General features: G+C 40.9%; 1 protein-coding gene across 5 annotated transcripts in view; it reads left to right on the forward strand.

The window, feature by feature from the left end:
* Nucleotides 1–27651, forward strand: part of cacna2d2a (calcium channel, voltage-dependent, alpha 2/delta subunit 2a) — a 155221-nt gene that overhangs the window by 84131 nt on the left and 43439 nt on the right. For 3 of the 5 annotated variants that reach the window (XM_028574757.1, XM_028574755.1, XM_028574759.1), the window contains 2 exons: nt 15360–15404; nt 19284–19422. In XM_028574757.1, the coding sequence (XP_028430558.1) occupies nt 15360–15404; nt 19284–19422 (184 nt within the window). The remainder of the gene's footprint in view (nt 1–15359; nt 15405–19283; nt 19423–27651) is intronic. The other 2 variants (XM_028574756.1, XM_028574758.1) reach the window with 1 other exon arrangement.

Here is a 27651-nt window from a genome sequence, read left to right on the forward strand (position 1 = left end):
CCCCGCCAGAACCCTTCTCTCACTCTGTTTCTCATTTCTGTCTTTCTCTTTTCTCTTCTTGTTTCCATCTCTCTTTCTGTCCAGTCTGAAGCCTCACACCAACCCTTACCCCCCGCACCCTCATCACATTCATATACCTTTTTTGTGTTCTGTATCTGTATATCTTTAATCAGGTATGAAAACAGTTGGAATATATCATATTGTTGCAAATACTGCAAAAATAATTCTAATGGTCCTCTATTAATAATGTATTAAAGCTGATTTCACTTCCCTTCATAATTAGGCCAGGTAATGCATCTCAGCAGGGGTGACTGTGAGAGAGAGAGAGAGAGAGAGAGAGAGAGAGAGAGAGAGAGAGAGAGAGAGAGAGAGAGAGAGAGAGAGAGAGAGAGAGAGAGAGAGAGAGAGAGAGAGAGAGATGCCACATCCTTGCAAGAAGATTTTTCCTGTTTGTAGATTTTGTGCTTTCCTAATTTCTGTTTAGGTCTGCTGACTGACACTCTAATTAGATTAGGGCTGCATGCTCTTTGGGCATATTAGGAGAACTGCGTTGCATCTTAAACTAGCGGGTGGAGCAGTCTGTCAAATGAAGAGAAAAGGTGTTTATCCATGAGTGACGGTGCGTTTTGAGAGAATTTGTGAGTATGTGTGTGGGTTGGAAAAGTGTAATGTAGTTGTTTGTGTTTGTCGGCAAGCCGATAGGAGGATATTTATTTGCATGTGTTTATAAACGGCAGGTTCTGTACCTGGCCCAGCCCATCTGCTCGCCTCACCAAACTGGTGACATCATAGAAACTCAATGATACGCCTGTTCCTCATAGCGGCTGCCATCGCAGCTGTTAATGTAGCAATGGGAAGACTTCTCTCTTTCTCTCTATCTCTCACACACACACACACATTTTTAGCTTTTTCCTGGTCTAACTACAGAGCCAGTTTTCTGACCATCTCGACGGCTGGACATTATGGATTTCAAAATGTTGATAACAACAACTGTTGCGATGGTCGTTCAGGGTTTTTAAATCCATTGGAATGAAATGGTGTGTGAAATAGACATTAAAGTGTTGGATTGCCGCTGATTTCTCAAGGTCAGGTGCCCATCCCTCTGTGATACTCGACTATTGTGTTGGCGACAGAGTCGTCCCAAGGCGACACCGTCTTTCACTGCTGCTTTGCAATTCTCTATAGGGTGGAGGGAGTACCAGCACCTTCAGAGCCAAAAATCTAAACTGTCCTCTGTTTGGTAAACTGAAAACTGACCGCTAAAAATCTTTCCATATAGTATCAGCGAATCATTTTTACTTTTTCTTTTTCATCATAAGGTTATGAAACAATCATTGGGCCTACAGCTTTCACCCAAAAGCTAAATGTATAATGTGAATGCTAATGGTTTTTCCATAGAGAAAGCCAATGTGCAACAACATCTAGATTAAGAAGGTTTACACTCAAGATTTAAATATTTTACAGAAACATTTTTAACATGTAGACATTTATTTTGATGGGCTTTTATGCCTTTGTGATAAATTGAGAAGGACAGGACAGGGGGGAGAGTGAGGGGATGACACTCAGCAAACGGCCGGGGGTCGGATTCGAACCCAGGCAACTGCTTAGGAATTAGCCAACATGGGGGCCACACTTATCTTGAACACAATAATATAATTGTATTACCATTAGTCAGCCAGCCAAAAGCTGAAGAAAAATGTCTATGACTTGATCGATTAGTTAATTAAGGCTGAAAGATCAGTTAAGTGATTGTGTTATTGTCCATCTAAAGATTGAATGCACTCATCCAGAATGTGTCAAAATCTAGGGCTTATTAAAAGAGCAAATTCTATTTGTGGGTATTACGTTGATGCCAGAAAGGTGGCAATAATTTTCAAGTTATGAATATTGACTTATATACTATTCTCCTTGAAAAGAAGATAAAATGAAAAAAATAGTCAACCAATGCCTTAGGTATTGATGACTTGGAGAGTATAGGCAGCCCTGCTAAAATTATAGTTCAGTCTCTGAGTCAAGACTTAATACAGTAGGCCTAATAAAAATTAAAAACTTGCCTTGCAAAAGAAATTTACTTTACTTACACACTGAATAAAACCTCCACAACTTGACCACATAGGCTGGTTAAATACTGAAGTCAAAGTTTTGTCAGTCTTTTCTCAAGTAACATTTTGTTTTTTGTGTGGATATCACTTTTACTTAATTACATTCATCATTAATGTTGGTGCATATTCATGGTAAGGCTTGCTAAATATGCTACATTTGGTAGTAGAGGCAATGTAGAAGAAACAGCACCACATTAGGCATGTGCACCATATGCCACCAGTGATATCGCCTGCTGGAACCAGCTTATTGTGTATGGCAAGCTGTTCTAACATGTATTATGACAATTTAATATATTATGACAAATTAGCATTTTGGCCAGCTCAATTTTGATTTCATAGATCTGAAACAAATGTTTCCAATAGTCATGTATGAATTGTGGAAATCTCCAGTTGGAATCCAGTCAGATATTACATGATAAAAACATCTTTCTTGAATGTGTAATGTCATTATGGATACAGTATCTTAAAATGTATTCTGACCAGTAAAGATATATTTAAACTCCGAACACATCTTCCTTTTTTAAGAATGTCTCCAAGTCTTCCAGAAGACCGCTGTTCCCAGCAGCAAATTAGTGTCAGCCATAAGCAGCCATCTTTGAAAAACTTTAAAGCACCTACTGTATAATTAGAATTATCACCCAACTCAGCAGTCTCACTCACCCCTATGTTGCTGTATAGTTTCTTTAAGCTAATTGTTTTGATTTTCCATTCCATTTTCCACTTTACTGTTTTTATTCACTCTCATGGCTCTCATTGCATCATATTTGGCTACAGCAGGTAGGTTTTAAGAGCCCAAAACCTACCTGATCAGCGTCAAATGGCACACAGAGTAAGTGACTAGCTGGTGCACACGGTGAAGCATTTAGAGGTTAAAGAGACAGATATTTCTCTCAGGAGTTGGTGAAGACCAAAAACAAAGGAGAGTGAACTTTAGACTTAAATTCATCAGGTGGCCAGAAACAGAGCTCCATATGTATGCTAATGTTGCCCCGAATCTGCTGGATGTGTAAACTAATGTTAGCCATATAATGGCTAGATAATGTGTCAATGTTGTCTTCACAACTTGTTTCTGCTGCCCTTAAGTTGGAGAAAAAAAAAGTTATTGCAGGTTAAAATATGTATTTTCCTATATTTTCCTTCCTAGAGATATAACACATTGCATCAACTAGTCTTTTCGATTCTCAAGTTGGCAACTTTGTGAAATTATTCCAAAACTAAATTATTGTGCTAATTTTACAAAATGGTCTGTGGTCAGCATCATTTTTAAACTAATGATATGATCAACAGTATATTATGAGCTACATTATCTTCAATCAGTTGTTTACCCACTCATCTCCCATAATATACTGGCCACAGATGATGACCACTGTCGCTTAGCTGAAGGAGGGTTGACACAAAGTGCAACACGTTGGAACAGAGATACAAGATTGGATGAAAGAAAGGATGGAGATTGTGGAGATTGGAGGAAGACATGTACTTTCCATCAGATTGTGATGTGGCAGCTGCTGTACGTTTGAAATGCATTAGTGCTAATAGCAGTGCCATTAGGGGAGAGAGAGGCACTCTGTTGATGGGTTGCCATGATGAAACCAGGGAGAGGGGGTGTCAAAGAGAGGCACGGACGGAGAGAGAGGTGTAAGTGAGTAAGCAAGTGAGTGAGGGAAGAAGGTATAAGAGACAGAGAAAACAGGAAACAGAGATGGAGCCATCTTCCAGGCCATTTACTGCAATCATCACTCTCTAATCAATCAGGCCTTTCATCATAGGACAACACAATCTCTCCTTTTCTTTCTCTTCTTCTCCCTTTGCCTATTTCTCTCTTCATCTCCACTCAGCCACCCACTCTTATGCATAACACAGTGGTATTCATGTGACCTTTTTCTTGCTCTTCACACATGTCCATCTGTACCTTTGTAATTCTTACAAATAATATTCATACAGTACATCACCTACAGTGTCCAACCCCACAAACCTAATATTTTCTGATATAGATACAGTAACATTTTTAGTGGGAATCAATGGTAGCTACATGTAGCCAGTATTTCAGCCATGTCTACTGCTTTAAAGTCACAATAGGTCCCCTCAGAGGTGTAACATGACCTTAAGGACTAGAGGCGCTAGCTAGAGTTGCAAGGGTTTGTTCACTTGACCAAGTTCGGCTCCTTTCATAATGCCTCTATTTAAGATAATTGGCCCTTCAGAGGAAATGAGTGAGAATCATTGTGGTGACTCTCAGCCCACCCCTCGAAGCTACCAGCTCCATTAGCCACTGAATACATTAGATTTATGAGGGCTGCCTTTGACAGATTCAAATTCAGATTCTGGTAAAATAGACAGAAATGAAGGGACGCCTCACTCTGGCTTTGTTTCATCTCCCGCTACTCTCAACATGTTCATTTTTTATGTAATTTCCTCTATTTACTTTTGTCTTTTGGAAATGTTGCCAATCCATCTCTCGCTAGATTAACTAAAACAGGCAGCAATTGACCATTTGTCCAAGCACATGCATTTGAGTATATATTAGCAAATCTTTTCCTGCTGAGTTAAGACATTTTTCCTTCTGTCATTAGTTAAGCTGAACCAATGAGACAGCAATAATTAGCAAGATAGTGGTGTTTTATCTGCAAGTGATTTATATCGGTTTAGTTTTTTTTTTATACTCTGACCATCCTGTTGTGCTCATTTTTCCTGTTCTGTATTTCCTGAACTGCATATCTGTCCCTCATTTTTAAAACCAGATACAGACCTTCTAAAGCAGAAATAAAAAATAAAATAGATTTTGCCAACCATCTCGTGTCAGCACCAGAACAACCAAAACTCAAAAGGATCTCCATAGCAGAGCCCTGAGATGCGGAGGTTGGAATAAAGCGTGTGGGCCCTTTTTTAAATGCACAGTGCTTATTTCAAACACTGATAAGCATAGACAGTATAATCACAAATAAACTGCATATATGTTCATTGTGAGCAGTTTTTTTTTTTTTATCCCTTATGGCTACGCTGAGACAGAGTGCTTGTAGCCTGCAGAGCACGTAATGGAACTCATAAACAGTGTTATCACTGAATCCTGAGCCATGGAGCGGACTTCCATCTGCTCGCCACTGGAAGGAAAAGAAATGAGGAGGGGCTATGTGGAATAGAAATTCCTACACAGTATACAATTTAGCAGAGTCTCGTCTCTATCAAATGTATCTGATTGTATGGATGCCTCGGTAGAAACTGGACCGAGCTTTACTTATCGCCAATACTAAGATGCATCTGTAATGGATTCTAAAACACACAAAAAAGAGAAAGCTTGGAGTGTGTGTCTGTGGATCAAGCCACATTGATCAATTGATCAATTAGGGTTATTTCAATACAAAAATCACCTTAAACTCCCATTTTGACAGCAGCTTCTCCCCCTTCCTGAGCTCATCCCCTCTTGGTGCCTCCCTTCACTTTCTATTAACTGCTGCTCTACTCACAGCTTTGATTGGACTTTTGGTTGCTGTGGTGACAGTTTTGGTAATTTCATCTTGATTGCAGACCACTGTCATTTGCTTAAGTGGTGCTCTCCAAGGTAGAAATGTCCTTTTTTCTTCCCTTCTCCAACTCTTTTCGCTCTACCACCGCATCTGTGGCTTTTTTCTTTATCCACATGTCAACCCTAATGTTCCTATGCAGCTTCAAGAGAGACCCCTTGAGAACTAATGCTGCTCTATACTTGAATAGGGGCACATTGGCAAAGTCTAAAATGACTCAGAATGGACAAAGCACTGAAGTACAGGAACAGGTAATGAGAAAGTCTAAGATAAAAAGAACAGATATAAGGAGAAAAGTTCAGGTGTGTTAGTAAGCCTTCAGTCAGTTGCAGTTTGGCCAACTGTGATACAGCCTGCTAGCCTGGAGGAAGGGTTGAGAGAGTCCCTCCCCATGTCTAAATCCCATGTATCGATCCCCCTGCCTCACAGGAGATGGGAATCAATAGTCAGAGAAATCCAGAGAACCTCAATTTTCCCATTTCAACACATGACCAACACCCATGAAATGTTATTTTAAGGCCCTTCGGGTCAGAGCAGAAAGGAAAATGGACTGATTTGTTTATTTCTGTATTTCAATATGTTCTCTTTTTTTAATATAGACATTGAAACACATTATCTTACAGCTTTTAGCTTAAATCATTAAGTTATACATTGATTTGTTTATTGATGGAAAATTAATCGACATTAAAAAAATAATTTTGGGCCATTTGCCTTTTATTGGAGTTGACAGTAGATACTACAGGAATGAGAAGAGAGTGGCATGACAACAACAATAGCAGTGGTTCCCAGCTTGAGTGGAGATGTTGTGGTTCATGGTCTGTGCCTTAAACTATAGGCCACCAGGGCACCTGGACAATCATTTTAATTTTAGACTCAAAAATGTAAAATATTTGCTTGTTCCAGCTTCTAAAATATGACAATTTGTTGCTTTTCTATTACTGTGAGTGGAATATATTTGAGTTATAGACTGCTGGTTGGGCAAAAGAAACTATTTGAAGATGTCACGTTGGGCTCTGGTGATAGCATGCTAAGACTTTTGTCAAAAATGTTATAGACTAAACGATTAATCATCTAGTCCCAATTAAAAGGGATGTCTGCAGAAAATAAAAACCTATATATTTTATGTCTGAGGCTTCCTTGTGTTACAGTCTACCAAGGTATTCCAGGAAAGTGATGGGTGAGCAGGCAGGTTGTCATTTTGTGAGTGGTGACAGGTTGGTTTCGGCAGAAGGGAGATGGCTGCTCTGGTTAAAGTGTTTACAGCGATATCTGCTGTCTGCAGATATCTTAAAGCAGGCTTCCCTTTGTCATTTGAATGTTCAAATCATTGTGAGGGACAGCAAGGCATCTGATGGAAATGATTACGGGGTCGGAAATAACAGGTCTTCTTTGGTCCGCGCTGATTGTTGATTGGCCACTCTCGGACTCTGTGGACTAGCAGACGAAAAATGGCTGAAAAATAGTGAAATGAAAAGCTGTATGCAACCCGCCAGGAAAAATGGAACCTGGAAACATTTCACACAGATAAGTGGAGCCCCAGTGTCATAGAAAGCTGCGGTGTGATTGGACAGGGAAATCCAGGCTGAGTATCAGTTTGTTTGTGATTGGTCACCCCAGCTACAGATGCTGTAAAAATGTTCAACGTAGATAATTGCATTTGCTTTATCAAATCCCTCTGGAATCGAATGATAGCCTTAATATTGCCATGGCTGGTTTATCTTATTTGTCTTTATTTGGTGTTACAGCACCTCTTTCCTGTTTCCCCTCTGATGATCAGATTGGGGGCTTGTTTGGGAGGTGTTGGCATGCATGTGTCATGTTGGATAGGCTTTTTATCTGGCACTGTGTCCATGCAGTGTGGTGATGCTTATCAGTGTTAAAACCTGCTCCTCAATGGAGCCCTGTCAGCCAACAATGGAGAGCTGCATTACCCAGAGTGCAGCAGGACAAAGCCTTCTTTCGTTATCACAGGATTGGAATATTCACAGACTGATTCAACTGCTTTTACCAAGGGGAAGTGTCAGGCTCTGAAAGAAAGATACAGCAGAGATTGGGGGAGAGAAAGAGAGGGGGAGAGAGAGAGAGAGAGAGAGAGAGAGGAGATTCTGTGACCTGCTGGATGTTTACAAAGAGAGATTTATAGAGCTGAAATTGCAGATTCATGGGTAAAATTAGGGGCATGAAATCTAACCGTGGCATATGTAACCTTAATATTTTATGTATTCTTAATTTCACAATAATCACAACTTCTCTCTTCCTCAATTGCTCTCCCTCTTTCTCTCCTCCCTCACTCCGTCTCCTATCGTTTGGGTTGCTGCCCATCTTTGTGAGAGTCTTTGAAGTGAGTGTGCAGTTAGAGGAGGCATGGCTCTCTGCCCGAAGAGGAGCAAGACATTGATGAGATGTGCATGGAGAATGTCATTCACTTTGCTGAATTTGCACTGTGTGTTGGAGCTTTAATCTTGGGGCACATTTGTTTATTGGCATACAAATGTGAACATCTGCATGGAGCTATGCTTGGACGCCATGGTCTCAGCAGCCCCCTAATCGCTTAAAAGCCTGGAGATGCAGAGCATGCCAATGAGAGAGAGAGGGAGGCAGCCGCGCCCAAGGCCTCCATCATGAACTCCTTTATCGGAGTTTCACTCTAGCTCAATAGCTCTCTCTCTGTCTTCCAGGCCAACAGTTTATTTCTAGTTTGCTGGGTGACTCTTTATTGACTTGACATTATAAGGAGGCATTTTGGTAACCTTCTGTGGTTAAGACAACAGCCATATGTTTTTAGACACCTCAAACAACATGTCTGCATTTATTTGTGAAGTGATGAGATGGGGCACCAAATGGCTTCTTCCAGTATAAAGGTGCAAATAAACTTTTAAATACAGAAAAAAATACACTATAAAGGGAAAAGCAGTGACTCCCAAGAATCAACTGCAATAAGTTATGTTCAAAGATACTCTTGCATTATAACAATAAAGATAACGTTTTATTTATTTAAAAGTTGCCTGTAATTCTGTTACTGTTGCTGGCTTTTATTTATTTATTTTTATTTCATCATTGTGGCCAGATTAGTTCATTTACCTGAACAATGATGATAAAGATTAAGAAAATAAATAGCAGATACAGTAGTTTTAATGGCCACATTTTAGTGGATTAAGTGTTTGCTATACAGTCTATGAAGTTGCCTTCATTAAGGTTATAATGTTCAGTGTTTGTTGAACCTTTATGGTAATCTTAGAGCCTGTAGTCTGTGGTGCTGTTGAATTGTATGGTATTATACTGAGAGATTATAGTCTGGCTATCACCAGACTAAGCTCAATCTTTTAAGATTGAACATTAGTCTGGGGAGTCTACTCTGTATTTTCTACTACACAAGAGGCGTGATCAACGGGTATAGTTCAAATGACTCTGTACGCAATTGGATAGTCCTTCAACTAGGGCTGGGCAATATATCAATATTATATTGATATCGTGATATAAGACTAGATATCGACTTAAGTGTTGTCTTTTCCTGGTTTTAAAGGCTGCATTACAGTACAGTGATGTCATTTTCTGTGTTACCAGACTGTTCTAGCTCTTCTATTATTTTTACCTTTACCCACTTAGTCATTATATGTACATTACTGAAGATTATTTATCTTAAATCTCATTGTGAAGATATTTTGTTAAAGCACCAATTGTCAGCCCTATAATATCGCCACAATATTGACATCGAAGTATTAGGACAATATCTGATTTTCTCTATATCGCCCAGCCCTACCTTCAACCAATCAGACCAACGATCCGGGTGATGTACTTTGCAGAGCGAGGCAGAACGAAAACCGGTCGATAGTAAGGCAAACATATCCTTCTTTTGTAGGAATTTAAAAAAAAACTTGCCTTTGAAATCTTTTAAAACGGCAGCTACAGCGGCATCAACGGGTTGCTGCACTTCGGTGGCCGTCACGTTGAATGTAAACAAAAAGCTGCTTGCCTTTTGCTTCTCTATCGTCATTGTAATGCATTTGTAACGGAAGCACGATAGATAAACGTACAGGTTTCCAGCCTGAGCTGCAAGGCTAAATCAAATCGCCGGCAGATCGGGCTGGGTTTACCCAGTCTAGAGAAATTAACCTTTTATATCAATTAGGGTAGACTCTCACCTCCCAGTATAACTCAACAGCACCACAATCTAGAGCCTCCAAGATGACCATAACGTCGAGTGAATCAACCAACAACACCTATCTCTAAAACATTTAAAACAAAAACTGAACATTTTAACCTTCAAGGACGATTTATTGCAGAGCTGTTGTATTAGACTGCATTAGTTATAGCTCGGTGTACCTAAAAAACTGTCACCTGAGAGAGCAACACAGTAAAAGGTTACCTTAAACTCCGTTTGGAGCTGGCAGCTGCTGGATCCTCCATTTAATTACAATTTAGGTACAAGTAAAAATAATTTTTGTCCAGTTACTGGAATTTTTCTTTTTTTACATTTCTGTGAATAATCAATATGCACCCAGCACAGGATAGTGTTTAACATCCCTTGAATCAAAAAGGCTCCACCAAAGAACAAGAATTCATGTTTTATTCACAGGCAACCCCTGCAATTCAAGATCAAAGTGGTTAAAGGGCTTTCAGATCTCTGACAAATTTCTACATGTCTATGATTAATTTACCTCTGTTTGAAAATCATATTTCATGAGCTCACGTTTTAACACTTATGCAAACCTGTGGGCCATATAAATTAAAGAAAACAATTTGTTTCTGATGGTGTATTGTGATTTCATATTGACGTCTCTCCTTTTAGTATGAATGCCCTTGTGTATATATTTCCTTCTCCAGATTAAATTGGATGTCAGTCATTTCTTACTTAACATACGTAAATTGTAATGCACCCATGTGTCGTGCGTGCAACAGAGTCAAAGTGTAGTGTATGTGCTTAGCCTGGAAGATTGCATTCCTCCCTCTTACCAGAGAGGTTTCACCAGCTAATATGGCCGAGTATTCACCTAGTTTGAATGTCTTGAGTTTCATACTGTTTGACATGTATAGATGGGATATAAGGATGCTGTGGAAATAGAAACACATAGGAAGAGATACATAGAGATATGAGGTTGGAGTGGGGGAGATAAGAAAAGAAGTTACAACGTATAGCTCCATAACAACAGGGTTGCTACAAACTTTAGGTAAGCAGTTCTTTTTTGCAGCCAAATCACATTGTTTCATTGTTCTTCCTTTATTCTGATTGCAGTGTGTGTGTGTGTGTGTGTGTGTGTGTGTGTGTGTGTGTGCGCGCGCGTGCAAGTGCGTGCATGTGTGTGTCCGTTAATACCTTATGGGCTGATGTGTGTGGGTTAATGAAGAGCAGTAAACGAAATAATTTATTGTGTTTGATATAATGTCAGCTTCCATTAGGGAAACTGGTGCTACGAATTATTGCTAGACTATCGAGGCCAGGAGAGAGGTGCAGTGTGTGTGTGTGTGTGTGTGTGTGTGTGTGTGTGTGTGTGTGTGTGTGTGTGTGTGTGTGTGTGTGTTTCTGCGTGCTTCTACACCCCAGGGCATGGCGGAGGCACAGAGTGTGTTCTGTAATTATAATATCATTAGCAGGTGTCCAGAGGAGATATGAATATGACTGTAATCTGTCCCCACCCATGATGGAGCGCTTGTCTCACACTCAAATGTCAACCTGTCTCAGCCAGCCCATTGAGGGAGCTCACAGATTCAAAATCAAAAGATTTAGTCCCAGTGACCACACTCCGTCATTACATGCACCCCTAAATATGACAGCTGTTATGTAGGCTACTAGGCATTTTTCAATAATGTATGGTTACCATATGCTTTACCAGATAAATCATCTGTCATGGTCCTCTTCACATATTATGAAATTTTGGGGCTTTAAATGCTCCGACCTTCACTTGACAGGAGATTTTGAAGTTTAAATGTGTAACTACAAGCAATGGATGACATTAAAATAACAGCATGTAGCGATGACAAGAAAACACACTGGCAGCAGGACAACCTCATAGTCTGACAGACTGACAGGCATACAGACAAACAAAAGATAGGCAGGAATGTATCTGGTCAGACATAAAACGAGCAGACATTGTAGCCCTGGCAAGGAGACAAAGTCACATTGTAATCTAGAGCAGAGGGGCGGTTTCTATAGCAACAGTAGGCATCTAACCTACGCGCCACTGCTTTTGCTGAAATCTGAAATTGGCGAGAGGAGGCTGGTATTGAGGATAGAGAGATTGGGAAAGATGAAGATAAGACAGGGTAGGGTGGAGGAGGAGGAGGAGGAGGAGGAGGAGGAGGAGGAGGAGGAGGATGTGGCGAAGGAAGGAGAGAGGAACCAGATCCAGATAAGGGTGAGGAGAGGGAAGGAGATGAGCGGAGGAAGATTGATGTAAGCGAGGGTTGCTGGAGATCATCACCTGACCTCAGTGTTTGTCTCCTATTTGGAATTTGTTGGCACACTCAGCATGATTTAATTTAGTGATAGCACAATGTGTCAGTGGAAATTTTTCAGACTTTGTGTTTCTGTGTGTGGATGTGATACACTTGGCCTTGTATGTGTACTTGCGTACATGCTGTAAATGAGCATGTGATTATGTATGATATATATATACATACATGTGTGTGTGTGTGTGTATGTGTGCACTAGCAGGATGGAGCTTTGAGAGAGATGAGTGTGGGATCATTGCTGGCTTGGTGTTGTATCAGATGTGTGTTTAACCCAGACCCTGAACCCATAGAGACCTGTGACCAGCCGCAGCAGATGGCCATGCTACCCCTGGGGGCTGTCAGTGGGTCATGATGGCCTAGGACTCGTCCACATGGAGCCACCTCTTCTGTGCATGTCTGTGTGGTGTTTATGAGAGTGTGTGGTTGGAGGCAGAGGTTGTTGCATTCATGAGTAGGATCAGTGTAACTCTAAGTGCTTGTGGTGTTATTTTTCATCATATTGCAAAAGGCGACAACTTTATACAAATAAGTATAATTTATGTTGACCAGAAGCCGTAATGGTTACAAAGACGTTTTTATTTTACTTAGTTGTACTTTAGGTATTGCAATACATTGCTATTTTCAAACCAGTAAATATCATAGCTGTGCCCAATCATATCTGACCTACCTGCTCTGAAGCTTGAATTTACAAAATCACACCCCCTGATTTATCTGCATCTGCACAACTACCACTATATGTTAATCCATGTATTAAATGTTTATAAATGCTGAATAGGGGGACTTTTATGTAATTAACAATTAAGACAGTTGCACAAGGTTGCATTATGTGCTACCAATACTTATACTTATGCAACTGATACTATTGATTGACTGTAAGTGGTGATTCCTGTCTGTACTACATGGTGCAGGTTTAGCATGAGTAAGTGATATGTACAGAGTAAGGGTGCAGAAAGGTAAACACAGCTGTCCATCTTTGCAAACAGACATGATACCAATGAGAGATGAGTGACAAATAAAAGGAAAAACCAACGTAAAAAGTCTTAGAAAGGTGTTTGGGTACCACCAGCCACCAGAACAGCTTCAGTTCTCCTTTTGCAAATAATCTACTAGCCTGTGGAACCTTACTGGAGGGATAGCATAGCATATGATTCACATAATTTGCATGCTCATACAACCATCTAGTGACCCTTTGGAAGTATCTGCATCATTATGTATGTTTGTCTGCTCATTTATTAGTTTTTTCTCTTGGATTTATGACATATAACACTGTATATTATATTATTTGCAGTAATAAGGGATAGGGACATATAACAGTGCAACAATAAAGTATTAGTATTACAGTGTTGGACCTCTCACTAAACTATCCCTTCAGTAATGTGTTGTATGTTTTTTTGAGTGTATTATTTGTTTGAGTAAAGCTGCTGGACGGTGTCCCTCGGGTGCAAGGAACCAAGCGTTTATTTACAGGAAGCAGTCCTGAATAATGAGTTGTAATGCCACAGTAGTGAGAGTAAACTCTTTAGAAGCGAGGGACCAGTCTAAGCAGGACCGGGCTCCAGATCAATCCTGCTGGCAGACACAACAACCCTGTTGCCCTGCCACAGTCTCGCTAGCTCTCTTTCTCTTCTCTCTCTGCAGAGGCATGGCTATTTTTAGTACTGGCAGCTCTTTCGCCACTGCACCCACCCCCACCACCACCACCCATTTCTCTCCTCTTAATTCATCCCTTCATATCACCCCGACCTCAGCCTCCATACTAACCCTCCACCTTCACCCCATGTATTCCCTGAACGATCCGCTCTGATCCACACTCAGGTCCTCTCCTTCTGTCCTGACTCCTGATCTCTCTGACAGAGCTGGAAAGGCAGAGGGAGTGCTGGTAAGTTGAGGGGACATGTCAGGGGGCAGATTCTGCTCCTCCTCTATCTATCTTGTCCATGCTCATAGCCCAAAGACACAAGCTGCGTCCAGGCTGGTCCGCCCCATGTTTGGTGTCAGTGTGAGTTTTGATCATACTGTGTTTCTTTGGTGAGTTGTTAGGGACTGGGCGGACCTGATGACTGACTCTCTGATTAGCACTGGAGGCCAGCCAAGACCCTGGTTGTGTGTAGAGAGGCTCTCACGCCGAAGGGAGCTGGGAGAAAGATGGGGGCTGACAGAGAAAGAGAATACTTGTGCATTTAGGTGTGTGTGTGTGTGTGTGTGTGTGTGTGTGTGTGTGTGTGTGTGTGTGTGTGTGTGTGTGTGTGTGTGTGTGTGTGTATGTGAGTGTTTCCGTACAAGTTAAACAAACACAGAGAGCAGTGTGTGTGTGTGAGACAGTGGGAGACGGATGAAAATAGAGAAGAGCAAAATGGTGAAAGTGTGCAAGAGACAAACAGAAATTGAGACAAAATAAGTCAGTAAGTTGCGTGTAAGACTCACCTTACCTGTATAGTAGACTGTCTCTTTTTCTGTCAGCCATTCTCCCTCATCAGACCATGACCACAGCTCCTTCAGTGAGGGCGAGTCACTCACTGTTATGCCCTTGAGAGCGCGTCCTCAGCCAGCCTCCTCATGATAATGAGGCAGGCCCCACGGACGCTGCTCACTGCATGCAACCCCTGCCCGCCCTCACGCCTGCCTCTACGGGAGATAAGAACGCCAGTTAAGAGAAAAAAAAGGGCGGCAGGGAGACTAACAGCCTGGATATGGGGTCTTTGTTCGGGATATAGACCGGGAGCTTGGTGGTGAAAGGCTGAATCCGGGGCTTCGGCTTGAGACTGGTGACTTCTGTCTATAATTAGAGCATAAAAGTGCAGCAAAATTGCATACATTTACATTATTTTGCTACTCTTTTTTCTGTTTCTCTCCTTTTGTGAGAGCTGTTTACCTAGACTAAAAACATAGCCAGCTGAGGTTGATAAGAGTCCCAGAGAGAGTAATATTTTAAGTTTATTATTCTCTCACTGCAAACTAAGCTCATAACACAGCTGATTTTTTTTTTTTTGAAAACTCAACACAACACATGAACACGTGCCACATACATTGCATCTTGTTAACAAAAGCATTGCCCAGATGCTTTACATCCTTCAATATCGCTACAGCTCACCTGCTCACCTTCTCATGTCATTCCACATCACACTACTCCTCCTGTGTTCTGTGATGCTGATTATATTCTCATGCTGAACAGTGTGACTGAATATAACCATGACTCTCTCTAGCTTACCACTGCGAGGAGTCAGGGCTGATATAGACACTGCTATATCTTCTCTCATCAACTGTCTTTTCACTTTTCTTTTCTGCACAGGAGAATGACATTTCATACTACGATTCCAAAGCGGATTCAGACTATGTGAGTACAGTACGGACTGCTCCCCCCCTCCCCCGTCTGCCTGCGTTAAACCCCAAATCCTACCCACTCCACTTACCACTCCTTTTCCTGCAACCCCACCCCATCCCTCCCCGGCCTCCTCGGTGTTGATGCCACCCTTCCGGTCACAGGCCCCTGGGATGTCTGTGTGTGTTAGTGAGGTGACACTGCTGTGTGGTGAGACGGAGTGACAGAGCAGGGGCAGGCCGACATGCATGTGACAATAACTTCAGCTGTCCTCCCCCAGTGTTATTTTCAGAGGTTGCTCCTTCCCCACCAACCCTAATTGTGTTGACTAAGGATCTGAACTGCAGGGTTGTTAGACATCCACACCCATCACCAAGACACCTCAAACCAAAACATGAGTCATATTGCGCTTTCATACACAAGGACACCATTTCTATCAAGTGTGTCATTTATACCAAAGAATATGAACAACCTGCAGGCTGGGTAATGGCGTTTCCTCCAGAAAAGCCCTGCAAGTCACTGTCGTTTGGTCTCAACACGCCACCACTCTGGCTGCAGTTCCTTCTTAGGATAGGTCACACTCGGAGCCCGTGCCCTGATTGATTAAGTTTCAAGGAGGAGTGCGAGAACCCCCCCCCGAATCACCAAAGCACAAAAAGATGGGAAGAGAGTGAAATAGAGAGAGGAAGAGAGTGAGGCGGAGGAGCAATAAATCATGATGTGATTTTCTCTTTGTGCATGCCACTCCTGTGATTAATGACACAGCGCTTTAGGGCCTGTCAGCACATCTAATTGGAGAACATCAGTCATCATTAACATGGCACACTGAGGCCGAGCAAGTGTCACACCCCTGACCCCCAACTCACCAACCCCACAGCCACCTAAAGACAGAGGCAGAGGTCATTCCTCATCCCTGCAACCCCAACCGTCGCCCACCAGTACTCCCAGATCTAAATCTTGATTCCTCCCACGATGACCCCTTTCAATTAAGGCTTTTACCACCGGAGTGTGTACTAATGTGCTGTACTGTACCATCGAGTAGATATGATAAGAATTCAGGTAAGTGATTGGCGGGCTCTCTTATCCAAGCCTTGTCACCTCTGTACCCTATCCCTTATCCTTTACTCTATACCCTGTTAATTTCTCTTCTTGTCACTTTACCCTTGATATTAAAAGTGCAATGTGATAATTCATTTTTAAAACTGCCTGTGCATTTTATTTATTTCTCTTATTCAATTACCTTTGGGTTCTTTGTATTAATTACACACAGAATGTAATGTCCTATGTGTAATGTGAACAATATTATGACTTTGAAGTCTTATTGGCCATTGGTTAAAACTACAGACAAGTTCAGGCACCACACAGCTCGTTTCCCATAAAAGATTATAACAACTCTTTGTCAGCAGGGAGCAGACAAAGAGTCCAGATTGAAAATGCAAATATTATTTGGTCTGCATGATTCTACTTTACTGCAATTCTTTTATCCATTTGGTAGAAAAATATTGTCAATCATACTACCAAGGTAGTAATTTACTTTGAGGACAACCATCAAATATTATAGGATTGATTATTCTAATGTTTTATCCAGTTGTGGCATACTACATGTTATATATGTTTAAGCAGCTATTTACCAATTGTAAGGTTACTTATTTATGTTTGGGGTTTTTTTTTGTTAAAGGATTCCTGGTTTGTTTAAAAGGCTGTTTTTCCTCTATCTCACTCGTTAATGCAGTCTTTCGAATAAACACACACGCACGTGCACACAGACACACACACACACACACACACACACGGTCCTAAGTAACAGGTTTGAGGTTATCCCTGGTTGGCTGAAGGCGGGAATGAAAGAATTTTCAAAATGTCATCTCTGGCCTCTTCTGCCTTTAATTAAACCTTGAGAACAGGGAGATAAAATTAACAAATTGGGTAATGAATCGAGCAAAACAGGTGGTGGATGGTTGAAGAAAATGAACTAATCAGTCTTTCCTGCATGGATTTATTCAGCTCCTAATTAGACGCTGCCTTGGTAAATTATGATTGGGCTCTTCTGAAGAAAGAAAAAAAACCTCCCTGCCTCACATTGACAGAATTAGTGTCAGACTGAGTGATAAACAAACACCTCAACCTCACACTTAGTGCTGTTAAAAAGCCAACATCCCTAACCTAAACAGGTTTACTATTAGTGGAGAGTCAGCCTGTGAAATCTCAAACTGTGTCAACAAATATATGCTAAACCAACAATTATCCAAAGTATCAGTTTTGATTATTTCATCATTCAGTTGTTTAACAACTTCTTCTTCATTTTACCAAAGCTCTATTTTTGTATAGAACAAGGAGTATTAAAGGAGGAATGTCTTGAACCTATTTAGCCTTGTGGTTGTCAGATTGCAACCTTTGTTTTTTTTAAAAAGTAATGCAAATGTTGCATTTCAATTTAATCTTTCTAAATGTCTACCATTGTTATTTAGTTGTATTGAGTAAATTGCTCTCAGATTTCATGTTTAAAATAACTTATTTTACTAATTTGCTGAGGCCAGACCATGTGTAATAATTTTCCAAACTGTTTGATAATTGGTATTTAAGTAATCTCTTTGTTGAATGCCAGGGGTGTCCAGTCAGCACACATTTATCTGTCCGAACATTTTCTATATGGTCATATCTCTCATGAGCTGGTCTCTGTCATACCACTGTATTGTTCCTTATGTTGACTTTCAATGGGACTTCAGCAAAACTATCCCCCAGCTTGTCCCATCAACAGCTTGTAATTGCATTTTAATAGTCAATTAAAGTTGACCCATCAATCAATTTCTACCGTAGACAGGGAGTTTTGATTTAATTTCTCCAAAAAACAAACAAATCATGTCAGAATTAACCCACACTGCTTCATTAAAATGAAAAGTTGGCTGCTCTCACAGATTTATATTGAAGTAAAATGTTGCTCTTCAACAGTTAGAATGCATAAGGAATGATCAGCGATATGAGTATTGTTTAAGTTGTGTGCTGTTTTCTAAGGATGCATCTAACAGGGTTTTAGTGAGCGCTACGCACTGAAATCTGATCAGGAATAAGCCAATGAACTGAGCCGCAGAGTGGGGTTATATCTTGCTGTCATTTTTTTTTCACATCCCACAATCACTTCCTCCTGTGGGAACAGGCACAGATTGGACTCCATTGATAACTTATCAAGATAAAAAGCTTAAATGCCAGTTTTTCTCTTTTATCTTCTGGCTTTCTTTGATATCTGACACTTTCCTAATGTAATATGTGTGTCAGGCTCTTCCCTGTACTTTCTCATCATGTACAATGGCAACACTGAGAAGCTGGAAAAGTGCCAAAACATATTAGAAATATTCAGCATTAGCGCTGTTTTTTGTTTGAACAATCACAGGCGAGAGAGAGGAGACAGTCTGTTATGAAATATGCTATCATTTGGTAGACTAAATCGTGATTAATTGGTGTAGGATGCTAGTTATCGTTGGGGTTAATTTGGTTGGCACCTCATGTGCCTGTGATAGTCATCTCGGTTACTAATGAGTCTCTCTGTTTGGTGTCTACTCTGATACCTGCTGCTGTTTTCTTATGAGAGGGAGAGAATAGAACCACCTAAATCTGAAGGCTGACAAAAGGCAGAATAATTGCTATTTTTGTGCTTAACATTATCCAAAGGCTGTGTGACTCTGTGTGTGAGTCACAAAGAGACACAATATACTGTATGTATCAGAGCCCAGATGGGCGCTGTAAAGCCACAATATGGGAGATGACAGAATGCGGTACTCTATTTGCATTTCATATTTGTATCGTCATTTAGATTTGTGTGTGTGTGTGTGTGTGTGTGTGTGTGTGTGTGTGTGTGTGTGTGTGTGTGTGTGTGTGTGTGTGTGTGTGTGTGCGCAGACGGAGGATGGAGAAGAGGAGAACCCACTGGAAACCTCGACATCTTTGGAGCTGGAGTTTGTGGACGATCCCAATTTTAAAAACAAGGTTAACTACTCTTCCAGTGCGGTCCAGATTCCTACAGACATATACAAAGGCTGTAAGTATACGAAAACATTATTTTTTTTAAAGAATACTTTTTCTGTATTAGTGTTCTGGTGGATAGTTGATTGATATATATATATATATATATATATATATATATATATATATATATATATATATATATATATATATATATATATATATATATAAGCTGCATTAGGTACTGCAGCCACCCTCTCCCCTCTCTGTCAGCATATGTGGAATGCTCTCTCTCTGAAATGAATTGTGATTGGCCAAAGTCTCCCATCACGGCTAGATTTTCTGATGCCTGAAAACAGAGCCAAGAGGAGGTGCAGAGTCTAGTTTTCTCTCAGACCACTTAATTTTTTTTTTTACATATATTTTATATTTAACAAGAGACGACACAACAACACAGGCTAAACTTGGAAATACATTTTTTTATTTCTTTGAGTCCTTAAAAACGTGTTTTGTATGGTGAATAATCTCTCTCTGCCCTTTAAGAAAATGGCAATAAGATAATGAACTTCTAATATCTAACGCATATAAAGAGGTTTACCCGTATCACGCATGTACCAAGATGTCTCCTCATGGTTTTCATACACACCCCTGGGCTGTGGATAGATGACAGTCTCCTGTTTGTGACTTGACCTCTCCCCTCACTCTCATAATGCTGGCTTGATCTCTCCCTCCTTTTCTATCAGCCAGCACTTTAGCACACTAACATGATTTTAGATGACAGACGGTCTCTCAATCCAGATCTGTACTGTATTTTTTTCTTCCTGCGTGGGCATGGTCTCCCCCACTCATGGACCCTGCCCTTCCTGCTTGGCACCGTGCGATCCCTGCGGACATAAGTAACACCCTCCTTAGTCTGCAGCTGCCAAATGGACAAAAGGGAACACATGTACCTTCTGGGATTCTGATTTTTCTTGGCATGTTCCCTCTGTTATCCACCCCTAACCTTTTAGACACTGTGTGTCTGCCTCTTTTAAAGACTCAAAAACCAGAGCATGTGCAGACAGACAGACACTTTCACAGTGGCAATTTTTCTGTTCTGTTATTGTCTAGCCTTTCGCCCCCTCTTTGTTGAACAGGCAGTGTATGGCACCTGTCTGTGACAGTGCCCTCCAGCTGTGTCTCCAGACAAATCTTGTCAGAATTATACACTTGGTTCAGGAGGAGATGTCAAAGGCCACAGCTAACTCACAAAAGAGCAATCAGGCCTGCACATTGTTCCCGGAGCCATTTTGTGCCGGCTCCAGTCCTCCTGTCTGAAGATATGAGTCAGAGAATAAAGGCCGCTTGATTGAGCATGTTGGAGACTAGAAGAGTAGAGTGGTACAGTGCATGGAATTAGCTTTTTTACTTTGCTTCGGTGGAAAATGTTTACTATGAATGTTGTTTAGTTACCTCCCATTGCGCTGTCTGCTGTGCAGAGATTGCCAACTTCAGATTTTGTGCCAACTCCATTATGCACATGTGCAGTGTTTTAGACATTGCTGATAAATAGTGTTAAAAAACATGTTGCTACCCAAATGTCATTTTTAAAGACGCCAAACCAAATGTCCCAGGCACAAATGTAGATATCAGCCTTTAATTTTATTTTTTTGAATGTGCAATGCAATGGAACCCCACTGATTTTACACATCAAAGTATGTTTACAGGTCTTAGGGAGAGCTACTGCATACTGGTATGTTGGGGCGGTTGGGGCTGAAGACTACAAGTTTAGAAATGAAATAAATCTGGAGGTGTGGAGATAGAAAGTAGGGAGCTTACCAGACCTCTGTAGCCTGCTCCTCAACCCTGCTTGAGGCTAGCGGCTCAAGGTTACATTAGCCTCTACTAGCATAACACACACATGAATCTCCGACAAACTACCAAGTTGCATTGTGGGTAATGTAGCATCAAGTTTTGACAAGGAAGAAGAATGTGCTGAATAAAAATAGACATGTCTCTGGTTCTACTGCATTGATTTTGATCCCTTTTATTTAATACTGTCCCTCATAAGTTTGTCAGTTTCATAGGAGGGCAAAGCTAGCTAAGCTTACAGAAACTTTATTTAAGTTATTATGTAGGTTCATATCATGGGAGCTACGTTTGGTTTTTTTTGCAACATGGTGAAAGGGGATTATTATCTGCATGTCGTATCCTGCTCTGGTCCCACCATTGGGAGCCTGCAGGCCAGGGTGCCTTGGAGAGGATGTCGGAGGAACCTAATGTGGGTGGATTGTTGTCCTCTGGGTCTGGAGAGGTCTGTATCTACAATACATCTGTGGGTTTAGGATTAGCAGAAGAGAAGCAGTTTGAGTGGGTAGATTCAGCAGTCGTTCCTCAGGGGGAGGCCAGAGGAAAGGCAGAGAAAAAAAAAGTTTAGGAAGAATTGAGCACAGTCCAAAGTACAACAGTTTCTGTAAAGTGTTGTTTATTAGCGCTCGCTTGTTGTTGGAGTAGCTTGCTATGAATTGTACACATTGTTAATGCACTGAATAAATTGACTGTTTTCCCAAAAAAAATGGCAGCATGAATTGCCAGTCACATTAAAATGATAGTCCTTGGGGATGGACTGAGAGAGAGGCAAAGATAGAAGGAAAGATAGAAAGAAAAGGGGTGAGAGGAGAGAGACACGTTAATAATAGAAACCATTTAGAGCACAAAAGTATTTTTTTTTTTTTTTTATTGTGATCCTTTCAGCAGCTAAATGAGGCGGTGCATGCGTCCTGGTTTGATTTGTCTGCTAGGCCCCATGTCCGTTTATTGAGATTGAGAGTGTTCCCTGAGCGCAGTAATGAACCATTTTATGATTCATTATCCCACTGCTGATTCCTGCTGCCAAGTCTGCAAACTTTCTAATTAGCTTAGGTCAAATATTCATACAGTTTTCCTCTAATTATCGTTGCTTATTACAGAATGGACATTGCAACACAGCCACAGAGGAATAAATTGATGTGGGTGGTGTCATCTATGGAGAAACAGGTTTTATTCTCCCAGTGAATGCTACAGAAATGGTGAGGAAGAGGCAGGGATTTATTAAATAATAGCAGAGAAAGGGCTGGAAATATAATCTTTAAAATAATCACTAAAAAATAAGGATGTAAACAGCGAGGGAATATAGAAAGTATTCATTGGCAACTATTTTGTAGAGTCTGGGGAATCTCTGGTAATTGGACCAAGTTCATACGGTAGATAGAGGATACTAATCCAGATTGGGTCAATCCACAGTTGCATGACCATTGGCCATTATAAAATATTGAAAATATAGAAGGTTGTAAATATGCCTTTATAAAAAACAAAGGTAGCAATTATATGTGTATAGTGTACACATGGTGTGTGACTACATTAGTGTTTGTGTGAGAATAAACAGCCACTGTTCCCAGCAGGGAATAAAGAAAACCACCAGTGAATGTGGGAAGCCCTTTCATTGAATCTGAAGTTTAAATCCGCAGCATGCGGCGCCTTTTCCGGCGGCCTAGCGTCAATGTTGTCAGTTTGCTATTGTAGTCAGGCACAGTCACAAACTTGGATATCAGAAATGAATGGTGAGAACTGGCTAACTGTGTGTGCAGATGAAAGAGCAGAGCTTAAATGTTTTGCATGGAGCGATTAACCCACCCACCCACCCATTACACACACCCACCCATTACACACACACACACACACACACACACACACACACACACACACACACACACACACACACACACACAGACACACATGCATGCAGTTGTGGAGGAAGTACTGAATCTCAGTACTTAAGTAAAAGTACAAATAACCAGAGACATATTTACTTTAGTAAAAGTAGAAGTACCACAATGACAACACTACTTAAGTAAAAGTAAAAAGTACCTCATTTTAAATGTACTTTAAGTATTAAAAGTAAAAGTACTTGCATAACGATTTATTCTCTTAATGTCTATTTTCTAATATAAAAAAAAAAAGCCAACAGTATGGGCTGTGGCTTTTTAAGTTAGTTTTAGGTTAATGTAATTGTGCTTACCATATGTGGCCCAGTTTACATTATGACTTACAATTCTGGTTATCTATCATGGTAATCTGAAGCTCGACTTTGCATTATTTCCCACGGGACAGTGAATGCTGCACACATTTATCTAGCCAGAACACACAGGCTTGGACAACAAGTACGTGGTGGCTTCACAGCTGAGGAGGACCGGGAGTGTTTTTAAGATAAATATACGGGTTGTAAATTAACCCTACGTGAACGGATGCTACACATATGACCAAGCAGAGTATCGGGAGCAGCGGCAGTAGTACCGGGAGCGGTACGCGCCTGGCCAATAAATGCTATTGAAGGGCGGGTCTTGGCGTGACGGTGCAAGAGCTGCACCGTGCCAGAAAATGTAACGAAAATGTAACGGAACGTTGTAGAAATGTAGTGGAGTAGAAAGTATAATTGCTGCAAAATGTAACGAAGTAAAAGTCAAAAGTACGCACTATTGATTCTACTTAAGTAAATTACAGATACGTGAAAAATGTACTTAAGTACAGTTCCACCACTGCATGCATGCATGCACAACAACCAATGATTACCACCCTTCCATGTATTTGAGTGTCCGATTGCTTCTTTCTAAGTTTAAAAAATAAAAGTAAAGCATACCATCATTTTTTAAGATGGATTTTCCACTTTTTATGCAAATATTGTTTTCCATGATTTTTCCTTGTTGGTGAATTCAAAACTTCCTGCAATAACTGATGTATTTTGCTACTTGGGAGCAGCAGAAAAAAAACTGTTAGCATAACACTGATGTATCATCACCTTTTAAGTTGATATGGCAAAACTTGTTAGCAATGAGTTGCTTATTTACACATCCAGCAGATAAGCACAATATTAGCATTCTTTTGGAGTTGTGTTTAATAGATGTAAGTCAAATATTAGGTCTCCTTGTAGTTTTTGCTCTCCACCAACTCCTGAGGGAAATATCTGTCTCTTTACCTGCTAATTGCTGCATTATGTTATCTAGCTAGTTGCTAATCATGTCTGTCTGAAAAAAAAAATTGTGCTTTGGAGAGTGCTCAGCAGTAATATGTAGGCTAGGCAATAGGCTAAAAAGTTTTTAATAATAGTTTTTAATAATAGAGAGTAGTACCAGTACCTAAACCAGCAGCAAGCTGCCCTTTGAATAGTAGCCTCCATTTTGCTACTGCTCTCTTGGTCTGTGGTTGGATCCCCTCTGGGAAGCTCCTAGCAAAAATTCATCCAATTCACCTTTTGTAAAGAGCAAATTGCATGGGGTATATTTAATGTGCAGTGGAAAATTGAGTGCAACAGATAGACCAGATAGAAAGTCAACGCAGCGTCGTATGTGACTTTAAAAGAAGAGAAAGATTTGCATCTGCAGGGATTCATATGAGTGAAACTACCTCTGATGTCTCTCATCTTGGTCAAAATGGATCTGGAGAGAAGCCAGCTCACCTAGGGACAAAGGCAACTAGACAGACCTAGGTCTGTTCACAAAAGGAAGGTAATGCCAAATGATATGCTGTGGCCCCAATTAGTGAATGTTCCCACTTTACTTTGCCATATATTTCTATAAGAGCATGCTACATTTGTCATCTTAAAGTCATGAGTTGTGAATCTAAGCTTGAGCTAAATGTAAAATGTCATCTTTGTGTGTGTGTGTGTGTGTGTGTGTGTGTGTGTGTGTGTGTGTGTGTGTGTGTGTGTGTGTGTGTGTGTGTGTGTGTGTGCACGCACAGTACATAATTTCATTGCAGCTTGTATTCATTTCACGCGCAGAAGCTTTCTTGTCAACCAACTCACCATGCTGGGGATCAACTCAGCCCGCCTCAACATCAAACCAGATTTAAATGTATGGGGAAAAAAAGCAAAAAGAAAAATTGCAACAACAAAAAAAAGGAAAAAGAAAGTAATATAGAGAGAGAGGGGTATAAGGGAAATGTGATTTTAAAAGTTAAACCAAAAGAGAAGAAAGACAGTATAAACACTGCAGGCTGTATTTCTGTCGTTCTTGAATTTAGAGACTCCATCTTTCTCTCTCTTCCCCTGACCCATCCACCCCTATAGTGTGTGCCAAGTGAAGGGGCACTATCATTTACCAGCACACTAATTAGAACAGTCAGCACAGCACAACTCCACTTCACTCACCACCAGGCTCACAAATTACATTTCATGTGTTTGTTATTTACTGCTCTTCTTTTAATTAGAAAGAATATTTGGAGGGGCTCTCTGGAGGTGTGGTGAAATCTCTCCCTTCTTTCTTATTCTGTATATTGAATAATCATCCCTCCTCAGAGAAATACCCATTTGCATCACCCCCCCACCCCTTCACAAGCTGAGATTACCATTTAGCAAAACGGAGGTCCTCCCTGACAAATACACTAAATGCTATTCCTGAGTGAAACTGCTTGAATCCTTCACATGAATTTTAATTATAATTAAAGCTGCGAGCAGCGATGGACGGGCCCTCGCGCTTTGCGCGCGTCGGGGTTACTGGCGGACACCGCTCCTTGCGACTGCGCATTTGCGCGGCACTCAGACGCCGCGAATCGTCAACAATGAAAAGGGAACTTCCCGCCGAGTACAACGATACCTCACACAAGATTCTACGTCATGCGGTTCATTAGCTGTGAAAGGGGGCGTGGCCATGGATTGGGGGGCGGGTCAAACGTTCACCAATAAAAAAGGAAGTCTCTGCTGAGTTCAATGATACCTCACACAAGGGTATACCTTAAACGGTTCAAATGTTATGAAAGGGGGCGTGGCTTGAGTAAGTGGGCGTGGTCATATTATATGGGGCGGCTCAGTATCACATGTAGACCACACATTCTGAGTTTCATGTAAATCGGATGATATTTGTCATATAAGGCGCATTTCATGTTGCCAGCAGGGGGCGCTATGACCAAAATTGAATTTTAGCCTGTAGGTATCCTCAGGCCTGCACTCTTGTCAATCGTGAGAAATTTCAGTGAGATACGACAAAGTACACTCAAGTTACAACAACTTCTTTTTTCATCGCTAAACACTCAAAATGGCCACCACGCCACGCCCACACCGTCTGACGAAAAGTTTTTCTTTTAATAACTTTTCATCGTTAAGGTGTTGGGATGGTACAGACCAAGTTTGAGGTCCATTGGATGAAATCTCTAGGAGGAGTTACTCCTCTTACTAGCCTACTTCCTGTTGCCACCAGGGAGCGCTATGACTTTAAGTAAATATCGGCCTTTATTTGTCCTCAGGGTTGGACTCTTATGAATCCTGAAAAGTTTCGAGCCAGTTGGACAATGTACACTCGAGTTACACCCACTTCCTGTTTCGGCGGCGAAATGCACAAAATGGCCGCCCCACCACGGCCATGCCCTATGACAAAAAGTTTTTCTTTTAACAACTTTTCATCTTTCACTTCTTAAGATGGTACAGACCGAGTTTGAAGTTGATCGGATGAAATAGGAGGAGTTCGTTAAAGTACGACATGTGGAAATGGCCAAAATCACACTAATTTCGAACATTTAATTCAAAATGGCGGACTTCCTGTTGGGTTTAGGGTATGGCTCTAATGACATCTTGACATGTTACATATGTGTACCGAGTTTCGTGAGTCTACGTTAAACGCACTGCAGGGGCTCAATTTTCTTAACTTTCTAGGGGGTGCTAGCGAGCCATTTTTGTGCGCCTATTCCCGAAACCCTTAAAATACGTAAATTTTCACAAGACTTGATGCGACCGCCAAATTTGGTGAGTTTTTGAATATATTAAGCCCCTCAAAAATCCAATTCATTTGACCGGAAAATAATAATAATTCCTTCAGTTTCAATAGGGCCTTCGCTGCTGTCGGCGCTCGGGCCCTAATTAGTTAGTGTGCTGTTTCAGTTGCAAAGAAATTCCTGGAGACCTGTTTTATAAAGCACACTACAAAGAATACAAATTTGGTTATACAGTATCTTCTGGACATTAGTTTTCCCAACCAAGGCTACACCTTCTCATGCCTAACAAAGAGTTGGTTGTTGAGTAAACAAGTTTGCTCACATATATAGGATACTGTTTTTTATGTGGGTGTGTGTGTGTATGTGAGTGTGAATGTGTGTGTCTGTGTGTGTGTGTGTGTATCCTTGTATGAATGAATATCTGGAGTTGAATGTACTCTAACGTGCCTAAGCTGCTGCTGAATTTTTTCAGTGTGTGTGATGGGAGGGGAGAGAAAGAGAGAGTGAGTGGGCTGATGGCGCCCCTGTTTTTACTAAACTGTTTGTTCTTAATTAATATGCACATCATGTCATTTATATATAGTTT

The sequence above is a fragment of the Perca flavescens genome, chromosome 4 (assembly GCF_004354835.1).
Source record: "Perca flavescens isolate YP-PL-M2 chromosome 4, PFLA_1.0, whole genome shotgun sequence".
NCBI lineage: Eukaryota > Metazoa > Chordata > Actinopteri > Perciformes > Percidae > Perca > Perca flavescens.